We start from the raw sequence: 22,644 nt of genomic DNA, 5'->3' as shown, positions 1-22,644 counted from the left end.
TAATTCCAGGAGAAGTATGGACGTCGAAGATGTTCGACCGAGAAGAGAGGAAAGAATACTCCTTCACCGTCATGGCCATGGACATCGGAGGCCGCACGGGGTTCACGACGCTGCACATCACAGTCGACGACGAAAACGACAACAATCCTGTATTTAAGCAGTCTGATTACAAGGCTATTGTCAGGTCCAACACCACTGCTGGCACTGTTGTGTTGACGGTAAGAGAATATATATTTTCTTATTACTCTTTCAGTGAACTATCTGTGCATGTACTGGGTCTTTCTTGTTTATATAAGTAAATGTTTCGAGTGATTTTATATGACACTTTTTTTTTGGTGAATAAAAAAATGTTTGCATATAGAGACGCAAGTGTATAGATAAATAGATGGATAAATATGTATATATATAATGATTAGTACTTAAATACCAACCGAAGATGCGTTTCTGACTATGTACGTTTTTTTTCCAAGACAAAAAAGAAGAATCCCAAATAACAGAATCGTTAAATTCTGGATTCCCATTTTCCTAAAGTCTGGAAACACATTTTTTAAAAGTCTGATATCCAATTTTCTTTGTCTAGAATCCCATTTTCTTTAAGTCTAGCATCCCATTTTCTTTGAGTCTAGCATCCCATTTTCTTTAAGTCTAGAATCCCATTTTCCTTAAGTCTAGAATCCCATTTTCCTAAAGTCTAGAATCCCATTTTCTTTAAGTCTAGAATCCCATTTTCTTAAAGTCTAGAATCCCATTTTCTTCAAGTCTAGAATCCCATTTTCTTTAAGTCTAGAATCCCATTTTCTTTAAGTCTAGCATCCCATTTTCTTTAAGTCTAGAATCCCATTTTCTTTAAGTCTAGCATCCCATTTTCCCTAAGTCTAGAATCCCATTTTCTTTAAGTCTAGAATCCCATTTTCTTTAAGTCTGAATTCCCGTTTTCTTTGCAGGTTTCGGCCGAGGATCCTGACGAGGGAGAAAACGGGAACGTCACATACCAGTACCACATGTCGACTCGACCAGATACCATGGAGGCCTTCGCTATCGAACCCACAACCGGGAATATTGTTCTGAAGAAAAATGCAAATGAACTGGGTGCGTGCAGATTTTAATTTTTATTGTGTAATTTGTTATGTTTCATTTTTTTTCTTCTTTTTCTTTTGTTTTAGGTATGTAATCCCATGTTATTGGTATTATTTGTATTTTTTTCTTCTTTTTCTTTATTTTAGGCATGTTATCCCATGTTATTGGTATGATTTGTAAAATGTAGGTTTGGTACGGTAGAATTGAGGAAAGAAAATGTATTGAGGTGACAGTTTCATGGTCAAAATAAAAAGTTTATTTTTTTTCTGCTAATACCAGTAAATATAAATTTCTCAACTTTTTACGTATTTTTTCAGAGACTTGATAATCAATCACAATATACTTTTAAGTCCGATTCGATTACGGAAACATTAGTAGCCCTATTTAAATTTATCAATTATACTTATATATATTTTTTTTTACTTATGCAAATGGCGATGTCTAAATTTATCAATATCCTTACGTTAATATGATTTTTTCTTTCTTCTTTTTAACCAGTATCTATATTTTTTTACTTATGCAAATGACGATTGATAAATTTAGCAACATCTTTACGTTAATAAGAATTTTTATTTCTTTCTTTTTTTAACCAATATATATGTTTTTTTTTTTTTTTTACTTAAGCAAATGACGATTGATAAATGTAGCAACATTTTTTTTCTTTCTTTTTTTTAACCAATATATTTTACTTATGCAAATAACGATGACCAAAACTTATCAATATCCTTACGTCAACATTTTTCTTCTTTTTCAACCACCGCAGGAAGCTCCGAATTCGAGTTCTTCGTAGAAGGAAGAGACAAAGGAAAAACGTCCTTGCATTCCAACGTTGCCGTCTTGTTGCGCATTGTCGGAGTGGACGTCAAACCTCCGGAGTTTCTGTCCAGGAAGTACTCACTCCCGGTGGCGGAAGATACTCAGCCAGGTATGGTTGGTTGGTTTTTGTTTTGATCTATAGATATTTGATGGTATTTTCTCGGATCTTGGGGTTAGTTTTTTTCTTTCTCTTGTTCCCGGATTTTGTTTGATTTTGTATTAATGTCAAGATTTTTTTCTCCCGTTTTTTTTATTGATATCAAGATGTATTTTTAATTAGATATCAAGAACAGTTTTTATTTGAACATAAAGAAAGGCTTTTTTTTTTAAATACGGAGAAGGGTTTATTTTAGCTGTTTTTCTCCCCCTCTTGACCCCGAAGTTTCCTCTATCGCTGTTCTTAATCCCAGAAATTCTTCATCCTAAACCCATTCCTCAACTCCAGGAACCCGCATAGGCGACGTGGCTGCCCGGTACGATGGCGAACTGCAGTATGTGGTTGACTGGGGCGGCCACGAGGTTTCCCCCCCGGTCTCTGTGTCTCCCAGTGGCACTCTGACCCTCACGGCACTCCTCGACCACGAAGAAACACAGCGTTTGTCCCTCATAGTCACGGCCGTGCCCATCGCTGAGCCAGAACTCGCAGCTAGCACCACCGTCGAGATCGAGGTGAGGTTTCGTGTGGTTGTCGTCTAAGTGTCGACGTTTCGGTATTGTTGTCATAATAATGAACATTTTATTGCTGTTTGTTTGTTTGTTTGTTGTTTCAAGCTATTTGGAGAAATTGGGTTATGCGAAATTAACTGTAGCCATTTTATTAGTAACGAATCATGGTATTAAAAGCTCAAGCTACGAGAAGAAATCGAGATAATGTTTTTACAATGCGAAATAGAACTATTATTAAGGAGTTTAAATTGCCCTTTTCATATGCAAGAACCAAAAAATAAATGGTTTTGTTATTAAAATTCACAGAAACAAGTCTTAAAGTATTGGATTTATTTTCTTACAGGTCCAAGACGTGAATGACGAGGCACCAACGTTCGAGAGCGAGACCTATTACGTGTCTGTTGCTGAGAACACTCCCTCTGGCTCGAACGTTGTCAAAGGTATGTGTGGCTGGTCCTCTTTCTTGTAATACCTGATTTTTGGCTAGATGGATTTATCTCTTATTATAGTGAGAGGTTAGAACTGTGTATGCAGGATAATTACTTGTATCGTTGTTGCAAGTATGGATGGGTTAGTGTGCTGTCTCATACAGATGCGTGACATTGTGAATATCTGTATGTTAATTGACACATAAATAAACACTTCTATATGAATTAAAGTAATGTTCATGTACTTATAGAGTATATGTGGTTAATATATGGATAAGTAATGTCTTCTTTTCCAATTCTTCCCTGCAGTATTCGCCAAAGATGAGGACACCGGGAGTAACTCCGAGGTTCGCTACACCTTGGAGGAACAGACGCCCCTACTGGAGGAGCCTCTCTTCACCCTCGACCCTTACTCGGGCTGGCTCTCCCTCAACCAAGAGCTCGATGCTGAGACCAAGTCCAAATATGAGCTCAAGGTCGGTGGGAGTCTTATTGTATATTTGTGTCATTTGTGTGATTCTTGTTCACTTTTGTTTGTGTGCTTTCTTTATTTTTTTGTATATGTTTTGTTCGTTTGTATGATTGTTTTTGTTGTGTGTGATTTTTTCTGATTGTTTTATTTATGTATTTTTTGTTTGTTTCTATATTCGTTTCTTTATTTATCTATCGATGTATATGTGTATGTGTTTATACTTTTCTTGATGTTTTTTATTCTCCTATAGGAATGACTTACGTTTTTTTCAGCGCTCGGTACAATGGTTGTTAAAGAACGTTTTATTTCGTTATTTCAGGTGATAGCCAAGGATAACGGGAGTCCTCAGCGCAGTTCAACGGCGACCATAATGATTGACGTCATAGATTATAACGACAATCCTCCCCAGTTTGTGAAAGAAGAATATCGGTCAGCAGGTGAGATAAGGGGATTTATTTTTTTTGGGGGGGGGATCGTCAGCAATTTGTTTTTGGAGGTTGAGTGTATTAGGGAAGTGATTCGGTATTTGGATTTGTCTTGTTTGTTTTTAATCTCAAAAGTTGTGTATCTTTAATGTGCAATTTCTTTTCCCATTGTTTTTACATGCTCTATAAGATCCACGGGTTTTAATTTCTATCGTCCATCCTTTTCCCCAGTGCGCGAGGATGCTCTGCCAGGCACCGTGGTCGTGCAGCTCGAGGTGCAGGACTACGACCTGGGTGGAGGGGCGCTGGACGGGGAGGTGGACCAGGGCATCATCTACTACCTCACCGCTGGCAACGCCCTCCAGCACTTCCACGTCAGGAGCGGCGGCCAGATCTACGTGGCCAAGAAGCTAGATCGGGAAGTAGTCGACCAGTACGCCCTAGAGGTGACCGCTACCGACGGGGTGTTCGTCGCTAAAGCCTGGGTCTTCATCGAGATTCTGGACGTCAATGGTGAGTGTGGGAGGATTGTTTATGTGTCACTGTGTTTCTTTTTTATATTACTGTATTTTCTAAATCATTTTTCTGCTGATTCATAGAGATGCTTTCGTATAGTTGAAGGAATTACATATACGAAGGTGTATTTATACATGTCCATCTATATTTCCATACGCGAACTTTTTTTCTTTCAGATAATGGTCCCATGTGCACGACGCCCCTGTACCGCCACACCATCAGCGAGGCAGCTCTCCCCGGCACCTACCTGCTGAGAGTGACCGCCACAGACAAGGACCTAACTTCCCAACCCCAGTTCTACGTCACGGGGCAGGGGGCGGGAAGCTTCACCATGGACCAGGAGACGGGGCAGTTGACAGTTTCGAAACAGCTGGACAGGGAAACGCAGTCCCAGTTCTCCTTGAAGGCTATAGTTAAGGATGGCAACAACGAGGAGTGGCAGTGCACGTGTCAGGTGGAGATTGAGATAACGGATGTGAATGACAACGCTCCCGTGTTCAGTATGCCAAGTTACAGTATTAACGTACCTGAAAATTCCCCTGAGAACCTGCTCTTGTTGAAGATCCATGCAGCGGATCCTGACAAAGGTACATATTCCAATCATTTTTGAAATGACTGCAAAAATAAGAGTTGCCAAATTACCTCATAACACTTCATATAAAAAATATATACACATGTATTTACCCATTTTACAAACATTATTTCTTATTTCACAGGAATGAACAGGAAAGTGACCTACGGCTTAGAGGGGAACGATATATTTTTGATGGATCGCCAGACAGGAATCTTGAGCGTAACCCAGAGCTTAGACAGAGAAAAACAGGCGATGTACAACCTCACTGTCATTGCCAAGGACCACGGTACACCACAGCTGTCCTCCAGAACAAACATCCTTGTGCTAGTTTCAGGTAAGTCAAATCTGGGTATCGGTGTTAATTGATCACAGGCAGGCTTTTGTAAGAGGACAGCACCCAGAAATGAGAATATGAGTAAATCCAAATTTCAAATCACTGTGGTTTGCCCTAGGAAAATAGTCAGCAATGATTAAAGAAAGATTGAAAATGTTCGTATGCATTCATCATCTGGCATTGGATAAAGGATGAGTATGGGTAAAGGGGTGGCTTGTGAATGTACATGTATAAAATACCATATAGTATTAATGCTAATAATGATAAAACAGTAACAAAAATAATAAAATGTAGTATCATGGGACCTGCAATAATATCAAATAAAAGCTTGTTCAATGTATATTTTAATAACCACTTCGTATTGTCGTTTACTTCAACTTTATATGTTTATCTTCCAGATATGAATGACAATCCCCCAGAGTTTGCAAGTCACACATACTACACAACAGTGACGGAGAGTGCAAGTATAGGCTCTGATATCGTCAGAGTCTTGGCCACGTCACGTGATTCGGGAAAGAATGCAGAAATAACTTACTCTATCATTGGTGGCAACGAACACCGCAAGTTCGCCATCAACCCCAAGACAGGTGATTTTCATTTGCATTTAATTTTGACTACGAGGAGAGACACAGTTAAAATAGATGTATTTTAGACTTCATTACCTGCAAATAATTCATCATATGAATATTAACTCCAAAATACAACCACATCTTTTGACACAACCTACAACTAATTCATGATGATCCCTAAATGAAACCTTATCTTTTGACAGGCGTTGTATCAGTGCTGGACCCTCTAGACTACGAGCGAGCCCACAACTACCAGCTAACTGTTCAGGCTACAGACGGCGGAGAACCCCCTCTGTCCAACCATGCTACTGTCAATGTCACCATCACAGACATCAATGACAATGCGCCCATATTCCTCCAGAACTCTTACTCTGCCATAGTCAACGAGGCTGCTCTGAATCGAGAGAGACTCATCCAGGTATGGAGAACTCGGGTTGAAGTGTCTTCTTCTAAATTTGGAAATTTGATTTAGATTTTGAAACGAAAAGTAACGATTGGGGAATTAAGACTCTTATGTCCGGTAATTCTACTAAGAATGAAATGGATGAAGAAGGAAAGAAATAGAAATTATGATACATCTTTATTGCATGTTCACATATGCATAGATGAAGCATGAAAACTCAACAGTTTTTACTACTTTAAAGAAATTACATGTATTTAATATGAGTAATTTCAGAAGGAATTTACCAATATTTAATTAAAATGAAGATTAAACAAGACGTAAAGATCACTCATTTTGCCTTACAGGTCATAGCAACAGACTTAGACAGTGAAGCCAACGGCAAGATTAGCTATGCCATAGCCAACGGAGACCCCAAGAAGCAATTCCAGATCGATCCTCAGTCTGGACATGTCTCTGTAGCTGGACCACTCGATAGGGAGACTGTCTCGTCCTACAATTTAGAGGTGATTGCCCTGGACCATGGCATTCCCCAGCGGTCCGGGTCGGTCATGCTGAACATCGAGGTCAGCGACGCCAATGACAATCCTCCTGTGTTTGTCGAGACCAACCATACGGCTTATGTTCAGGTAAGATTTTGTGTTGTCGTGAGGGAGTGAATGGGAGAAAGTGTGTGTGTGAGGCCGAGGGGTGGGAGGTGAATGTGTTCGTGTTTGTGTGCGTTTGTCTATATTGTCTTGCTCATCTGTCTTTGATAATGTTAGACTAATTCTTCCTTTTTAATCACTCTCAGGAGGACAAGCCAGTCAACCATCTGGTCTTCAAGTTCGACATCATTGACAATGACGACGAAGCCTCTGGCAATGGTAGGCCATTTACCTTTGAGATTCGGAATGGGAATGAAAACAACGAATTCCGAATGACTCAGGATGGACACCTGCGAACCGCTACGAAGTTCAATCACATGGTCAAGGCAGATTACCATTTGCTCATAAGGGTGTATGACAATGGACGTCCCCCACTCTTTGCTGAGACATGGATTGACGTCAAGGTTTGTGTGCTTGCTTCCGTTAATATTTTTAGTTTGTTTAGATATTTCATTGAGGTGCATTCTTTAATGTGTAGAGGTATTACGGTTAAATTGATTTTGAAATTTCCCTCTGCAGATCATTGAAGAGTCTCGCTACCCTCCGATGGTGCTCCCTCTCTACGTGACAGTATTTGTACACACAGGAGACTACTTCGGTGGTGTCCTTGGCAAAATCAAAGCAGCAGATGAGGACCCATATGACACACTCACGTATTCTGTTATCTCCAGCCACAACGGAGGAACCTCTAGGTACTTCTCCATTGACCCCCGTGATGGCACTCTGTCCTCTGTGGGTGGTTTGGATGAGGGATCCTACACCGTCAACATTTCAGTAACAGATGGAAAGTTCACAACCATTGGTCAAGCAGAGACTGATGTTATCAATATTAGTGATGAAATGGTAGAGAATGCTGTCATTGTGCAGCTGGGAGGGGCAACTGCAGAGGAGTTCCTTCTGTCCTACAAACGCAGTTTTCACAGAGGGATCAAGAATCTTATGAATGTGAAGTCCAGAGACGTGATCATCCTCAGTCTCCAAAACAGCCACTCAAGAACAAGACGAGATGGCAAGAAGAAAGTGGATAAAGGAAAATATGGAACTGAAGCTGATCTTGATGTCTTATTTGCTGTGAGGAAGAATGGAGGTGCTTTCTACCCAAGGAGCCTGGTTCGTAAAAAGGTTGCCTCTGGTCAGCAGACACTGGAATCGGTGCTTGGACTGCAGGTGATAGGTGTCGTGGAAGACGAGTGCACAGATGATACCTGCGAGAACGGTGAGTGCAGAGAACAAGTGGTGCTGGATGACAGTCAGGTTGCCATTGTAACAGATACTAAGAGCTATGTATCTCTGCACCACCGCCATGAATCCAAGTGTGTCTGCCCCATTGGCTTCTCGGGTGTCCGCTGTGAGATTGTCATCAACGAGTGTGCACACAACCCATGCCCCTCGTTCAAGATATGTGAACCAGATAGTTCAAGACTTGGATATATATGTGTTTGTCCAGAAGGTTTGGTCGGGGCCACGTGCAGCTTGAACAAGACCAGCTGCATAGGGAGAGACACCAACCCAGAATGTTACTCTCCTGTGTCCCCCTTGTCATTCCGAGGCAAAAGCTACACGCAGTACTCCCTCAGGAACCCGATTGAGCGACACTTCTCCTTCTCACTCTGGTTCCGCACACTGCATCCATCTGGGAATTTGATGTTCACCGCTGGAAGAATTGATTATAGCATCCTGGAGGTAATTTGGATTTACTTGTTTTTCAGTGATTATTCAAGTAATGTTGATTTTATTAAGTTGAAATCGGGTTTAGTGATGGATATTGTCTGGTCTGAATATATTTCTCACATTAATATTTTTCTCATCTTTACAGCTTGAGGAAGGAGAAGTCAGGTACAGATGGGACTTGGGAAGTGGGGAAGGCCTTGTGACTGTGTCGTCTGTTCGTGTGGATGACGGGCAGTGGCACCACGTAGGTCTGGAGCGATTTGGCAACAGAGCTGAAGTGACAGTTGATGGCCAGTTCAGGGAGCAAGGAGACTCCCCTGGTTCATCCGACCTTCTCAACCTTGAAACCCCACACCTGTACCTTGGAGCAGAAGTGAGACCGTGGGCAGGAGCTCAGGACCCACGGCAAGGGATGGTTGGCTGCATAGATGACCCAAGAGTGGATGATACCCCCTTACCTCTGACTCATCAGGCAACCACAAAGGTGGCACTTCTCACCCGCCTGGCCCACGTGGTGCAGCACTGCCAGTCTGAATTACAGCCTCCAGGTGTTTGTGGTGCTCATCCCTGTCTCAATGGGGGCACCTGTGAGGAACGCGGTGCATCCTTCATCTGCCAGTGCCATCCTCGTTTCCTCGGGTCACGTTGCGAGCTGGACTCCAATCCTTGTGCTTCCTCACCTTGTTTAAACAATGGCCACTGCGTCAACATTGAAAACACTTACAGATGTGAATGTCCAGCTCGTGTGTCAGGCCCTCGCTGCCAGTACATGTATTGCAATCCTAATCCTTGTCTGAACAGAGGAACGTGTGAGGAGGGTATTTCTGGCCCAATATGCAAGTGCCGTGGGTTCACAGGAGCCTACTGTAATATCGACATCAATGAATGTGCCAAGAACCCTTGTCTGAATGGCGGCAGTTGCATCAACACATATGGGAGCTTCCGATGCATGTGTCCAGGAAACGCTACAGGGACTTACTGTGATGCTGTCAGAGGAACACTGATTGATATTGGAATGGAAGAGGTAGGTTTACAATTAGGGACATATGTGAAGCAAACCTTTGGACACGGAGTAAAAATTCTGCATACAGTTCTTGAATTTCAGAAAAAATGTCTTCAAAAGCAAAAATTCTGCATTTTGTTCATGTATTTCAGAACAAATGTCTCTATGTACTAATTCACATCTTTCATTACAGATCATCTATATAGTCATTGGCATAGTATCAGTCATCATTCTTGGCCTGATCATTGTCTTGGCAATGCACTGCCGAGAGAGAAGAGCTGCTCGCCGAAGACAGTTGATAGAGCAGACAAACCACGTTATCCTGAAACCAAAAAATACAGACAATCATAACATCTACAAGAGAAATTCTAAGATGAGCAATCTGGAAGCCTCACAGGTAAATATACCGGAATTTGTTGTTTTTTTCTACCTTTACTACATTCATTAGCACTTTACAAAAATATTTGCTGTGTGCCTGTATTTGTGTGTTCATAACTGTGTGGATTTCATTAGGTAATTATCAAACTAAAATGTTTCGTTAAATTTTAATGCACTGAAGGTGATGTTTTAAGCTAGTTATAACCCTTATATGTAAAGAGTATATGATGATACTCATTTTTATTTTTGCTTTTTGTATTTTGGTACCTTTGTGCAATCTTTTAAAACTCCACTTAAATTTGCAGATGTAGAAATCACATCTAGAATTTGCTTACATCACCAGATTGCCACTTTAGCTTTTTATGATTATTTGATAGAGGCTTTGCATGTGCCATAGGCTTCAAGATTATTTTACACATGCATTTCATCAATAAGTTTTGAGACATTTTTTTCCACAAACTTTGTGTAATAGTGTCTGAACTAACAGAGGTAAATCATCAAAATGTAGCCTCCTAATCATAAATAAAGGAATTGAAGGGGTTGAATACAATACCATAATCCCCTGAGCATATTTAAACGGCCCTGCTCATGTCTTGGCATAAAAGTCTGTATTTTGATGAAGTACCGCACTTCCTCCCAAAGCAGCCCCGTCAGGTCATGATTGTTGTGTTGGCTGCGCCTTACTGTTGTGTTGGCTTGTATGTGTTGCAGAATCCGCACGGTTGCACGCCTCGCCCCGACTCCTACCCCACTAGTCCTAGTGAACCTGCGTACATGCCGCTAAACAACTTTGACACCATCCGTAGCTACGGCTCAGCTGGGGATGAGCTAGAGAACCTTCCACAGTACTCCCGGGACTTTGTTCAAAACATATCCAAGCCCAACAGCCTCCACCATCACCACCACCTCCACACTCCCCAGATTAATCCTCTTGGGACCCCCCGGGGCTCCACCCTGGGCTCCACCATGGGCTCCACCCTGGGGTCACCGGGATCCACTTTGGCAGCAGATACAGACAGTTTGCATAAACCGTGGAAGGATGCACTTGCACATAATCTGAAGGACACCTACTATGAGAATAACAAGATCCAAAATGGTTTGTATTGTGCACGTCTTCATTCTCTAATGAGATCATCCTCTCAATCCTTAACTTCTTTGCAATTGAAAACTGGCAGTAAATTTTCTCTAATGTGTTCCCCAAGTCTTTACATAATTTTTTCTTAAATACTTTTTTTGCTTTTGCTCTTAGTTTTGTATGATCTTAGGGCTCAAGTTATTTTTTTGGTTTCTGTTTTTTTGTTGTTACTTCATAAGGCAGGGAAATATAAAGTAAAAATGTCACTGTTCCATTATGGCAAGAAAATATCTAGAGTAAAAATGCATAGGTTCCACAATGGCAGATAGATATATAAAGTAAAAATGTCCAGGTACCACAGTGGCAGATAAATAAATAAAGTAAAAATATCCAGGTTTCACAGTGGCAGGAAAATATATAAAGTAAAAATGCCTTTGGCCTAAATACCTTTTGTTGATGGGGAGAATCATGCCAGCTGCTGTCTTGTTCTTGCCAGATGTAAAGTTCCGTCAGGGTGAGTACATGAGCCTCAAGAAACTAAGTGTAGATGGCAGCACCAGGGATGATGCTAGTGTGCGGTCTGGGGCCTCAATGGACGATCTGCCAGGTGAGTTTCGACGTCCTCCCCTTGTCGTCATCTCTCTCTCTCTCTCTCTGTTCTGTTGGTCAAGTTCAGAATGTTTATAAAAGCCCAAAATTGTAGCATGATCTTAAACATTGTTCTTAGTGCATCATGCATATTATAAATGTGTCTTAGCATATGTTGCAGACTGAGTAGCATGTTTGCGCTTGCTTGTATGTGCTTTTTATATTATTTTTTACACTAGCACTTCTTTAATTTTAAGATGTTGTTATTAGTCTTAGGTAAAATGAGCAGAAGTACCTATAAATTTACCTTGTTCACTCTAGGAGTGGGAGGAGAACATTACAGTTCTTGTTATATTGAAGATCATAACACTTACATTACCCACCTCTAACTTGAGGATTCTGTCACCTTTGTCACTGTATAGATCTGTAAATGATGTATGGGACTTCCTTAAATAAACAGGGTATGGATTTACGAGTAATAAGTAAGGTGTCTTCATCAGTAAATAAGTAATCTGCAGTGTCTTTATTTTATTTTATTTATTAATCTATTTTTTTAAGTTATCATATGTACAGTATTCATTCATTCTTTGCAAGCTGCTCTTAAATTAAAATGTTCTGTGTGGCATGATTCTTTTTAGTTCAAAATAACTGATAACATCAACGTTTCTCCTCAATAATATTTTGGGGTTAAAACTTGTTTTATGTTCCATTTTTAAATCTTTTTTTTACATTGTTAGAAGTAATTGAAAATAGGCATTTAGGAAGTTTACAAGAAAAAGCTTACACAAGTATCCTTATTTAGTCTTAAACCCAATTAGTCTCCTTATTGAGGACACTTGACCATAGAGATTTAAAATAAGACCTGTAATTCAGATGTTATTCTAGAGGTGTACAGAAAATCTGTGAGTTCATTATATGAGTTAAAAAACTGGGAATAGGATTTTATTCTTTTTAGTTTCACGTTACATACATTATATTGAGAGGGTTTTTTTCTATTCTCTTCTTTTTTATTAGGCATTCTATCTCACATTGACAGACTGGCCATATTGAACTCATAGTTCCTCTTACCTTTTAACACTGAATTTAAAATACCCCCTTTTGTTGATACAGTTCTCTACAAGTGTATACTGAATCTGTCTTTAAATACTTAACCCCCTTGTAAACAGCACTGGATTCTGTAAATTATCTTCTGTGTCATCTTATTTTGTATTTGGGACATCATGTTAAATATTTCCACATCTCCTTGTACTTGCTTTGACACCATCATCACTAAAAGAATGATGGATTATTAAATTCCTCCTGAAATCCTGTTGTAAAGTGACCTGTACTTATTCATACTTGTATATACATTGTGCACAAGACGACAGGATGCCAGATTAGAATCATCCTCGCAAGGAATTAGCTTCAAAGAAAGGGTGACAGATGCTGTAAGTGTGAGGGTGAAAGTGTTATGATCCATTTGCTTCTGCTGTGCTTTAGATCTCGACAGCACACGGGTATATGCATCTGTGCTGTATGTAGATGTAAGAAAAGAAAAAGAAAATGGCTTTCTTCCGGCAGCGTTATGAATCCTGTAAAAGTATTGACAAATGATATGTGTCTGCTGTTGCCACCTAAAATGCGAGGAATCCAACTAAACTATTACTGTTCTGTGCATGTTGGAAGCAGACACTTGTTTGTGCTTAATTGGTCCTCATTAGTCTAGTAAAGCAGCAATTCGATATGCCCATTCGAGGTTAAACTTAAGATTTTAAAAGTTGAAATGCTCCCCCCCCCAAAAAAAAAAAAAAATCATTTAGACGATAAACATCATAAATACAGCCTGGACATGATGCCAAAGAATGAGGGCCAATTTTCTTTTTCTCCTTTCTTCTGTGACTTGTGTTGTGACTAACCTGTGTCCCGGTGTCCACGTGGTGGCAGGCTACCATTGGGATTGCTCGGATTGGGCGCGACCCTCCCAGAACCCACTTCCCAACATCATGGAAGTTCCCGGAGGAGAAGTGAGAGATTCCTCCTCATACCATTCCAATGAGTCTAACGAGTCTATAGTAGTGAAGCCAGCAGAAAATCAGCCTTTGATGCCCCCAGGTAGGCTTGTTAGATGGTGAAGAATATCCCACTTTTTTTTATTTATTTTTTTTTATCTTCTTTTTTTCCCCCACTTTTGTTTTTACAGTGTTATTTTTTCAGGTAAGATATACTACATTGATTTTAAAAGCATCTTTGTTTAATTAACTTGGTTCATGATGACAGTTGGTGAGAGAGATTTGCAAGAGAAAGAATATTTTCACGGGAAAAGATGTCATGATTTTACACCCTTGCTAAGGTTGCCATGCAACACTCACAAATAAATATTTTTTTGATAAATGTGCATTTTCGGAAATAATGTTTTGCCATATAGAAGTAGCTGGTAATTATAAAGAAAGATCAAAACATTTGTCTCTGTCATTTACCTTGTGGCTATCCTTTGCAGCCTACAGCCCTCCAAGTCTTTCAGTGCAAATAGAAATGATTAGCCTATAATTCAGCACTTGGGCAGAAGCTAAAGAATGAAGTCATAAATATACCTGACATTAATCCAAAATTCCTAAAACCTCCATTCAGAGAGAGAAAGAGAGAGAGAGGGAGAGAGATGCCTCCATATATCAGTCAGGAAGTTTAGGTGTAGGCCAGTAGATCCAAGACAGCAAAGCTAGTAGCCAGCAAATCCTTTGTTTCTCATCTTTAGATAGTTTTAGCTGATGAGTTTTTAAAGTATATCCATTTACACAATTACTTCTATATATATGTAATTCCATGCAATAGGTACTGGTAACTAGCATGATGTAGCATGGATGAGTGGTCTTCCAAAGCACAAGTCCTGATTAGCAGTCCTTTGTTCCGAATAGTTGCACACCACCACTTTACTGTGTGGGGTTGGATTAGTATGGATAAAGTGGTAGCTGCTAGATGTGGAAGTAATATTAAGGGGTCCAGCTGCAAGGAGTTAGCTATATAATCTTCATCTCAGAAATTATTCATTGTCTTTCAGATCTTTCTCATCATTTAACAGCATTTGGTTATTAATTTGTTTTTTTTATCAGACAGTTAAGGCACTCAATTCAATATGTAAATAATCTTTTTTAAATATAAAGGCAAAAACAATAATAAGTCAGTAATATATCCGGAACTGAACTTCAAAGTACATCAGCCGGAGTATACACAATGCATGGTAAATGTGGTACTGTAGATTAAGTAAGAATCAGGGAAGATTTCCCTTTTGAGATCCCATGGAGAGAAACTCATTACCAATTTTGAATTGCAGTGGAGGGCCCAGTAGACCCTGGTAGAGACATGGAGACCTTGCCGGCAGATGAGCTTGTAAGTGAGTGTGGTACTGAATTCGAGCTTGAGTCCCGACCTGACCTAGATACCTCACAGTTGCTCGACCCCAATTCTGACGCAGGGGCCGAGTCTGACACCTCACTCTTCATTCCCCAACCTCAAAGGTATAGTAGGTTAGCTTTGGACTTCATATAAGCCAGATGAACATTTACTTAGCCCTGTATTGAGTTTGTAAGACTTAGATAAATATTGTAATGTTTGAGAACTTTTTATTGTTAAATTTATGAGAGGAGGAAAAGACAGAGGAAGGAGTTTTATTTAATTCATTGTCAAGAATTGACCAAACTAATTGGAATTGAAAACTTACAGCTGCACAGATTTTAAGGTTGATAGATGTATATAAATATATTTTATTGAAATTTTATTATTCTAACAGTATAGTGGGGCAAAGTAAGTTTCAAATAATTACTATCATTTAAAATCACTCTCCTTTTCCAGATATGAAACTCACCCAAACCAGTATCTCCCACGTTACCAAGTGGGAAGTGAAACAGAAACAGACGACGAGAGGGGGAAGTTGCTGAACACACTTGATGATCCCTACAGTGTAGTCTACAGGCCTCCACCAATCAACCATCTCCCAGAAGACCGCGATGGTGCCACATACTCTCCTTACAGAATTCGGAGCAATCGCAGGCATGACACCGTTAAACGATTTAGTGAATTTGGAGCAGATATATCCGTGATTTCTGGCATGGAAGACGAAGAGGAAGGAGCCTCCTTGTGGGGTGGTGCAGCATCCAATACATCTGCATCTGACCTGGACAATGTCTGTGATATTGAGGACTCAGAAGTCAACTCGGAGTTTGAGAATGACGACAAAATTAAGAAATAGGTTTGATGGATTGCTAGATTTTTAAAAAAACAAAACTCTAAAGAAAAAAATAATCCAAGTGAAAGCGCACAAATAGTTTAAACCAAGGAAAGGTGTATAGTTGTGTCTAAAAAGAACTTTTAGGAAAATGACTGGAAAATGGAAAAGAAAAGGATATTTTAGGACAATGGTATTCTCATTAGTGTCTGTGGAAATGTGTAAAGTGGATTCTTTTGTGAATTACAGCTGCCATTTCTTAGTGCCTGTAAGCTGACTAAGGTTACATAGGGATTCCTTTTAAGTGTTATGTATATCTTCCAGTGTGCCTAAAATCCAAGGTTTTCAATGATTCACAAGAGGACATAGAAAAAGGTTCCAGATATTTTCTGAAGTGAACCTGAATTTTGATTTCCTTGGGCAAAGTGCCAATTTCTATCAAAGTTTCCAAAAGAGAAAATCTAGACAAGTGTGTGGTATAGATGCATTATACTTTAGTCAATAGCACTGGAGATGATAGAAGTTTGTCTGCGAACAAGTGACAAGATGTCTCCCTTGATTATTTAGATTCTCAAGGCTATTGGTGCTACTCTGAACTGCGCGACTCATGCCAGCAGATGGATCAGTCTGCTAGTACTTAGAAGTCGCCTGTGTAAAACAGTGACTGTAAATAAGTACTGTAAATAAAAAAAAAAAAGTGGTCATTGTAAATAATTTCCAAAATGTGTTCCACAGAATGTTTATATTTTTTCCAGTGTGAACTGACAGGGTTAGATTCTTCAGGTAAGGTGTCAAGCTGCCTGTGAAGATTCTTGGTAACTAACCAGTCACAGATTGGGCTGAATGACTGACTAGTCCATGTTAGAAATAGGAAATATGTAATGCATTTTTTGCATTTTATTGTATCATTATTGGTACTACATTTTGGTATTTTAGATTCATTTATATGTTTCATTTTATCTCTGACTCCTTATTTCATTATTCATAGGACGATAGATTAAAATATGATTTGTGTTTACACAAAGTCATTGGAGATTTCTCTTTTCTTACTGTGACGTATGTGAAATGTTTAGAAACTATTGATTGTATTTATTTTACTAGAACTGATTGCATTTAAAATGGAAGACTTCCCTCCTGTTTAAGGTGGCAGTTTCTTGTGTCCTTAAGTGTCCTTGTGCAAAGAGCATAGGAGAGAGTTGGTGTCGTGGCCAGGCAGTGCAGGATGCCCATCTTGCCGTATTGGGCTTTGTCCTGTAGTTGCCATGACGACCTGGAATGATGCTTGTTGCTAAACTTGATTAACATGAATTGAGCAGCTTTTATATATATACATATAAATATATATATAAACTTTTAAAAATATTACTTCAGTAATTTTTATGTATTTTATTGACAATGATATATTAATTAATCCAATCAAGCATAGACAATTCTCCAAAACTGCTTCCCAAAACAGGCTTCCTACATAACCAAGGAACGTTTTTGTAAACATAATTGAATATTCAAATTGCATTACCTGTACGTTGGAACTGGAGATGTAAGTTCACCTATTTCATTTACTCGGTTTGACATGTGACATGATCAGTAAAACAAGTTAATTTTTTTTAATGTTATCCATATTAATCTTTCTTTTTTTTCTGGAACTAACAAAGAAATCCCTGTTTATAATATTGAAGGACTGATTACTGACCATGTCATGAATATTGTGCTTTGCAATCTTACCAGCTGTCATATCCTCTGTACCATTCCGTTCCTGATAGGTTATTGTACTAACCGAAGTACTTGTGATAATAGCTATACTCTGTAGAGGAGGGATTCATATTTTTAATGTGAACTAATACAGGAGTAACGGTTATATTAAAACAGTTTTATGAATAATTGTATGGTTGCTTTTGCAGCTATTGTTTTATACAGATTTTGTAAATAAACTTGTAATAACTTGTTACTGGTATTTATTGAAGCCAGACAGAAGTGTTCTTAATACAGGCCATATCAGATCTGGTCAAGGCCTTGTATGTTTTATGATCTAACAACCTTTGTTTTTTTTATGAGTATTTTTTACATTTATCAAAGTTCTTTCAGTGAAAAAGATGGACTGTATTATTTGCTTTGATATTTGCATGTGTGTGTGTCTTTGAGAGTGTGTGTGTGTGTGTGTGTGTGTGTGTGTGTGTGTGTGTGTGTGTGTGTGTGTGTGTGTGTGTGTGTGTGTGTGTGTGTGTGTGTGTGTGTGTGTGATAGACAATTTTTTAATGGAACTGCAAATAAATCTATTACATTACATCAGGCCCACAAGAGAAATTGAGTCTGACAGTGGAGAGAGAAATAACAAGAAATTAAATTTGACTTCCATATGTATGGTGAATGAAGGCACACACTGATAAAAGAAGATGGTAGTTCACAAAAATGTCCGTGATTATACATTATATATATTATACATTATCTAGATAAATATAAATAAATATAAATATAAATACATTATCTAGACACTGAATTATTCTTCTGATATTATCCAATAGCTTTTCATGATTATCACACTGAACGCTTGTGAAATGATTTACCAAGTGTTACAATCTGACACCAAGGTATAGTAAATCTGTGCTACTGTATCTGAGAATATAACTTGGCCTTTATATTCATCTATTGAAATTTTAGGCATGTATTGTATGTGTAAATGGTTTTAGTGGCATTTGAAATATAATATCTTATATAAAGAGTACAAATACAAAAAAGGGAAAAAATATTTATTTGAACTGCAGGTTTTCACTAATCATAATGGTTAATGGTTATAACAAACACAAGAAATAACTCTTCAAATTTAATTACTAATTAATGGTTATAACAAATACAAGAAATAACTTCAAATTTAATTACTAATTAATGGTTATAACAAACAAGAAATAACTTCAAATTTAATTACTAATTAATGGTTATAACAAACAAGAAATAACTGCAAATTTAATTACCAATTAATGGTTATAACACACAAGAAATAACTACAAATTTAATTACCAATTAACGGTTATAACACACAAGAAATAACTGTAAATTTAATTACTAATTAATGGTTATAACAAACACAGGCAATTGCCTTCACATGGCCATATATAGATGCATTAACCTTACCCAAACATGCTTTAGACTGAATTGAATTATTATTAACTACCCTTAGATCTCTGATAAAAATAACTTATCATATACCAAGATATTTGCTTGAATTTAGGTCCAAACATAAAGAAGTCATCCAACCTTGAAAAGGCTTCTTTTTCTCTTATTTTCACAATGTTGGTTCCCTTGAACACCATTTGAGACCTCTCTGAAACCTCTGGTCATTAACACTAATTCATGTTCAGCCAGACTTCACCTTGAGCCAAAGCCTTTTCCTCTCCTTTGAGGTTCCGCAACGCACTTCCTCGACTTCCCTCATCGAATTCTGGGGCTGATTTCTGTAAAGAGGTCCTTTATCTCTACCTTTGGATCCACCTTCTTTCAATTAATTTCAGTCTTATCCTTATGATAATGGATTACAGGTCCATATAGAGAATCTTATCTCTACTCTCTAATCATTTCTTCTAACAACCAGGGCAGTCCATCTTCCTCTTCATCCTGCTCTCCCTCAGGCACCTATCCTGTCATTCCTCTGGTTTGTAGATAGTACCCAACTATCCATCTCTAATTCTTTCAGTAATTTCTGAATGCAATCTTCACTGAAAGTAGGATACCGACCTGCTTTTACATATTAAGGTTTCAATGTTGAGGGTCGAACTGAAGTGCCTGTTCCAATGGGTAATCATCTTGATCCCCATTCTCTGGTCTTTCCGTTATTGCAGCATTTACTGTTAACTTAGCCATTACTCTGTTTTACATTAAGACCCTTGTCTAAATTCCCAAACGGTTCCATATCCATCTCTTGCATAGGGAATGCGTGTGCTATCCTCCATTTTTGGCAGATTAGTAGTGGTATTCTACCCCAGTTACAAGCTGGGAGTTTCACCTTATTCTCTGTTTTGCATATAACAGGAATTGTAACACAATCCTCCTGTAATGGAGTTCCTCTAACCATTATTGGAGTTCCATCCTCCATTTTTCAACCTTTTCTTCTAAGACATCCTATCAATACAGCTGCTTTCCAGTGAAACCACTGCATATTTATTAAGAGTCAATCTCATCCTCTGCTAAATCTTCCTTAGATCCTTAGCTCCTCCAGACTCTTATTCATCTGGTGGCTCCCTACCACCTGAGGTGACTGAACCGGTTTGTCCCTTATGGGTTATCATACCTTTCTGCAGGACTTAAGATCCTTGACAAATTCTCCATTTGTCAAAATCTACTAGTAACATCACAATCCCCCTGAAAGTTAATGACCTCGTCCTGAAATACCATGCACCTGTGAGAGAATACCTTTCCTCTCATCCTGAAGGTCATCTGGGCCTCCCCTAGTGCCTTCACCGGCTCTCCTTCAAGTATTCCACTTACAAGCAATTCCTGTGGTACAAGCGAAGGAAGGTTCCTCCTCCTGCTCCCTGCTTATAGAATACTTAACCAGTGCTGGGCTCGCCCCGGAGTCCCAAACTGCAGTAAAATACTTTCGACTTTAGGTACCTTTACCTTAGTCATCATGTATCTGGGAATAATTCTGGCGTTCGGCTTCCCGTACGTATACATCTACTTTTATTTCTTTTTGTTGCCGTCCCCCTAGGACAGACCCGAAGAGTTTTTCGACTCTTAACCAGTGCCGTAATTTTTCTTCTGCGGGCAATCTTGGACTATGTGACCACGTTCTTCACAGAAGAAACATTTGATCTTCGCCAGGTTCTTGCGTTTGGCCCTGGTCGACGGCACTCTCTTCCCCCTTGCCACTGCTGTAGTGGCTTCAAACCTGGAACGCAGAGTTGATTGAAACTGCTCATCCTTCTCCTTGTTTTTCTCCACCCATCCCTTGTAATCTTTTATGATTTGTGAGTATGGGAGGGTTTTTAACTTCTGTACATCCCACTCATCTCCAACTCTGTACTTGTCCAAAGCAGAGCCAACCATAGTTGCTGCCAAACACCTCATGGTTATGGAGAATAATGCATCTTCAGGGAAAGGCCATACCCATAAGAGAGTAAAATTCATTCGGAGAGCTTTAGCGCTGTGCAACCACTCCTCAAAGGACTCGTCCTGATATCGCTCGGCCTCTCTTAGGCATTCATCCCAAAATTTCGTCCTTTGGGAGAATATGGCCAGAATGGCCCCCTTGAAGTCCTCCCAAGCGCAACGGGATGGGTTCACCTGGGCGATCACCCTTGCATTCCCCTCTTCTGGATGGATGTGACTTAAGGCGAAATTTATCTTCTCTCGGTCTCCCGTGAGTCCCATCCGCTCAATCTCGGACTCCACCCGGGCAATCCACTCGCCTCCCAATAGTTCATCCTCCTTCCCCTTGAACATGGGAATACAACTGCTTCTCAGCACCACTTCGACAGGCCTTACCACGCCTCCCGCTGGGTCTGGTGCCCTGAGCTGAGCGACCTGCTGACGAAGGCTTGTCACTACCGCCATCAGTCGTTCGACTTCCCTTCTCAGATTCGTGTCGGTAGTCTGGCGTTGATTAGGTTCTTGCCCCATGTCGATGGCAGCCTCTGCCCACGTAAAAGATTCTTGAAGGAAGTCCGAACTGGAAGTATTGGTAAATTCTCCGCGAGTTTCAGAATTTCCTGGCTCGGGATCCGCAGTTTTACCTAATTCACTGTTCTCCGTTCCCCTCTATTGCTGTCTTCCTAGGACATGCACACTTAACACTGGTTGGTAGTACTGTGTTTTTTGTTGTTGTTTTTAATATCCTAGGGATCCTTTTTCCTTTTAGCTCAATTGTCTTGTTACTTCCGAGTCACAATTACTTTCTTGGAATTTCAAGTGTCAGCCAGGCACCCGGCCCTCGCAGCCTGACGTAAATTCCTACTTGAAACGACAAGAAGAGTCGAGCCAACGGCCCTCGCAACTCACTTGTGTTTTATCGTCTCTCTCTTCTCTTTAATAGAGTCACTTTTCGTCTTTCTCTCTTCTTTTTATAGTCACTTTTCCTCTCTCTCTCTTCTTCTTTTTCCAAAGTCACAACACCAGTACTACACAGATATCTAAATTTTCAAAATGTATAATCCCCTATTATTCACACGTAAAACTGATGAAAAAAATTTGTCACGATATTGGGGGAATTAAATTATTACCTTTAAACCAATTGAGGAAGCTAAAATCAAAGTGATAAAAGATATATGTATCATGAAATGGTCGAAAAGTTTTGTTGTGTTATGTTAGTAAAACTTTCTTACTTTATACACTAGCACTTACAAGAAAACTTAATAAATAGCCTAATATCAATATAATATCACTAAAAAGGATTATTGAATTGTATGCATTTAAGACTTATACATAGACAATCAATACTTATACTTGAGGAGTTTATTATCAAAATTATAATCTTTAATTAAAAGAGTTCATGCATTCATAAGCTCAATCAGCATAAATTAGTAATTATATTCTTTGCAACAGAGATCTTTACTCTACAGTCTCTACTCTCAGACCGATAAACTCCTCCCCTTTCTGTGACGTCGAGAAACTCCTCCCTTCTCTGTGACGTCACGTTCCCCTCACGCGTCTGCGCAACTCACGCTCCGTTTTCTTTCCTCTTTCTCACGCGAGCCAATGAGCTTCACTCGATCCCACTCGTGGACCAATCACGCTCTCGCTCGCTCTTGTGACGTCACCAACTCACGCACACTCGAACACACAATTCCCCTTTGGTGCTCGCCGTGTGCAGAGCTGCTC

General features: G+C 39.4%; 2 protein-coding genes across 2 annotated transcripts in view; one reads left to right on the top strand and one right to left on the bottom strand.

Moving 5' to 3' along the window:
• LOC113802368 (FAT atypical cadherin kugelei) overlaps positions 1-17,779 on the top strand; it is a 135,015-nt gene extending 117,236 nt beyond the window's left edge. Inside the window, exons 24-45 of the mRNA XM_070118461.1 lie at positions 10-218; positions 945-1,089; positions 1,841-2,002; positions 2,339-2,562; positions 2,903-2,999; positions 3,297-3,463; positions 3,779-3,896; positions 4,116-4,397; positions 4,577-4,987; positions 5,117-5,308; positions 5,707-5,895; positions 6,081-6,295; positions 6,625-6,906; positions 7,071-7,328; positions 7,444-8,607; positions 8,741-9,619; positions 9,792-9,995; positions 10,688-11,072; positions 11,548-11,658; positions 13,563-13,730; positions 14,947-15,130; positions 15,465-17,779. Of these exons, the coding sequence (XP_069974562.1) occupies positions 10-218; positions 945-1,089; positions 1,841-2,002; positions 2,339-2,562; positions 2,903-2,999; positions 3,297-3,463; positions 3,779-3,896; positions 4,116-4,397; positions 4,577-4,987; positions 5,117-5,308; positions 5,707-5,895; positions 6,081-6,295; positions 6,625-6,906; positions 7,071-7,328; positions 7,444-8,607; positions 8,741-9,619; positions 9,792-9,995; positions 10,688-11,072; positions 11,548-11,658; positions 13,563-13,730; positions 14,947-15,130; positions 15,465-15,861 (6,443 nt within the window). The 3' untranslated portion in view covers positions 15,862-17,779. The remainder of the gene's footprint in view (positions 1-9; positions 219-944; positions 1,090-1,840; positions 2,003-2,338; positions 2,563-2,902; positions 3,000-3,296; positions 3,464-3,778; positions 3,897-4,115; positions 4,398-4,576; positions 4,988-5,116; positions 5,309-5,706; positions 5,896-6,080; positions 6,296-6,624; positions 6,907-7,070; positions 7,329-7,443; positions 8,608-8,740; positions 9,620-9,791; positions 9,996-10,687; positions 11,073-11,547; positions 11,659-13,562; positions 13,731-14,946; positions 15,131-15,464) is intronic.
• Positions 17,780-19,473: 1,694 nt separating this feature from the next.
• LOC113802373 (uncharacterized) overlaps positions 19,474-22,644 on the bottom strand; it is a 3,564-nt gene continuing 393 nt past the window's right edge. Inside the window, exon 2 of the mRNA XM_027352939.2 lies at positions 19,474-22,644. This exon is cut by the window's right edge and continues 15 nt beyond it. Within this exon, the coding sequence (XP_027208740.2) occupies positions 20,563-21,447 (885 nt within the window). The 5' untranslated portion in view covers positions 21,448-22,644 and the 3' untranslated portion in view covers positions 19,474-20,562.

Source organism: Penaeus vannamei, chromosome 42, assembly GCF_042767895.1.
Source record: "Penaeus vannamei isolate JL-2024 chromosome 42, ASM4276789v1, whole genome shotgun sequence".
NCBI lineage: Eukaryota > Metazoa > Arthropoda > Malacostraca > Decapoda > Penaeidae > Penaeus > Penaeus vannamei.
The sequence above is the reverse complement of the archived record's forward strand: the minus strand, read 5'-3'. Positions and strand labels throughout refer to the sequence as shown.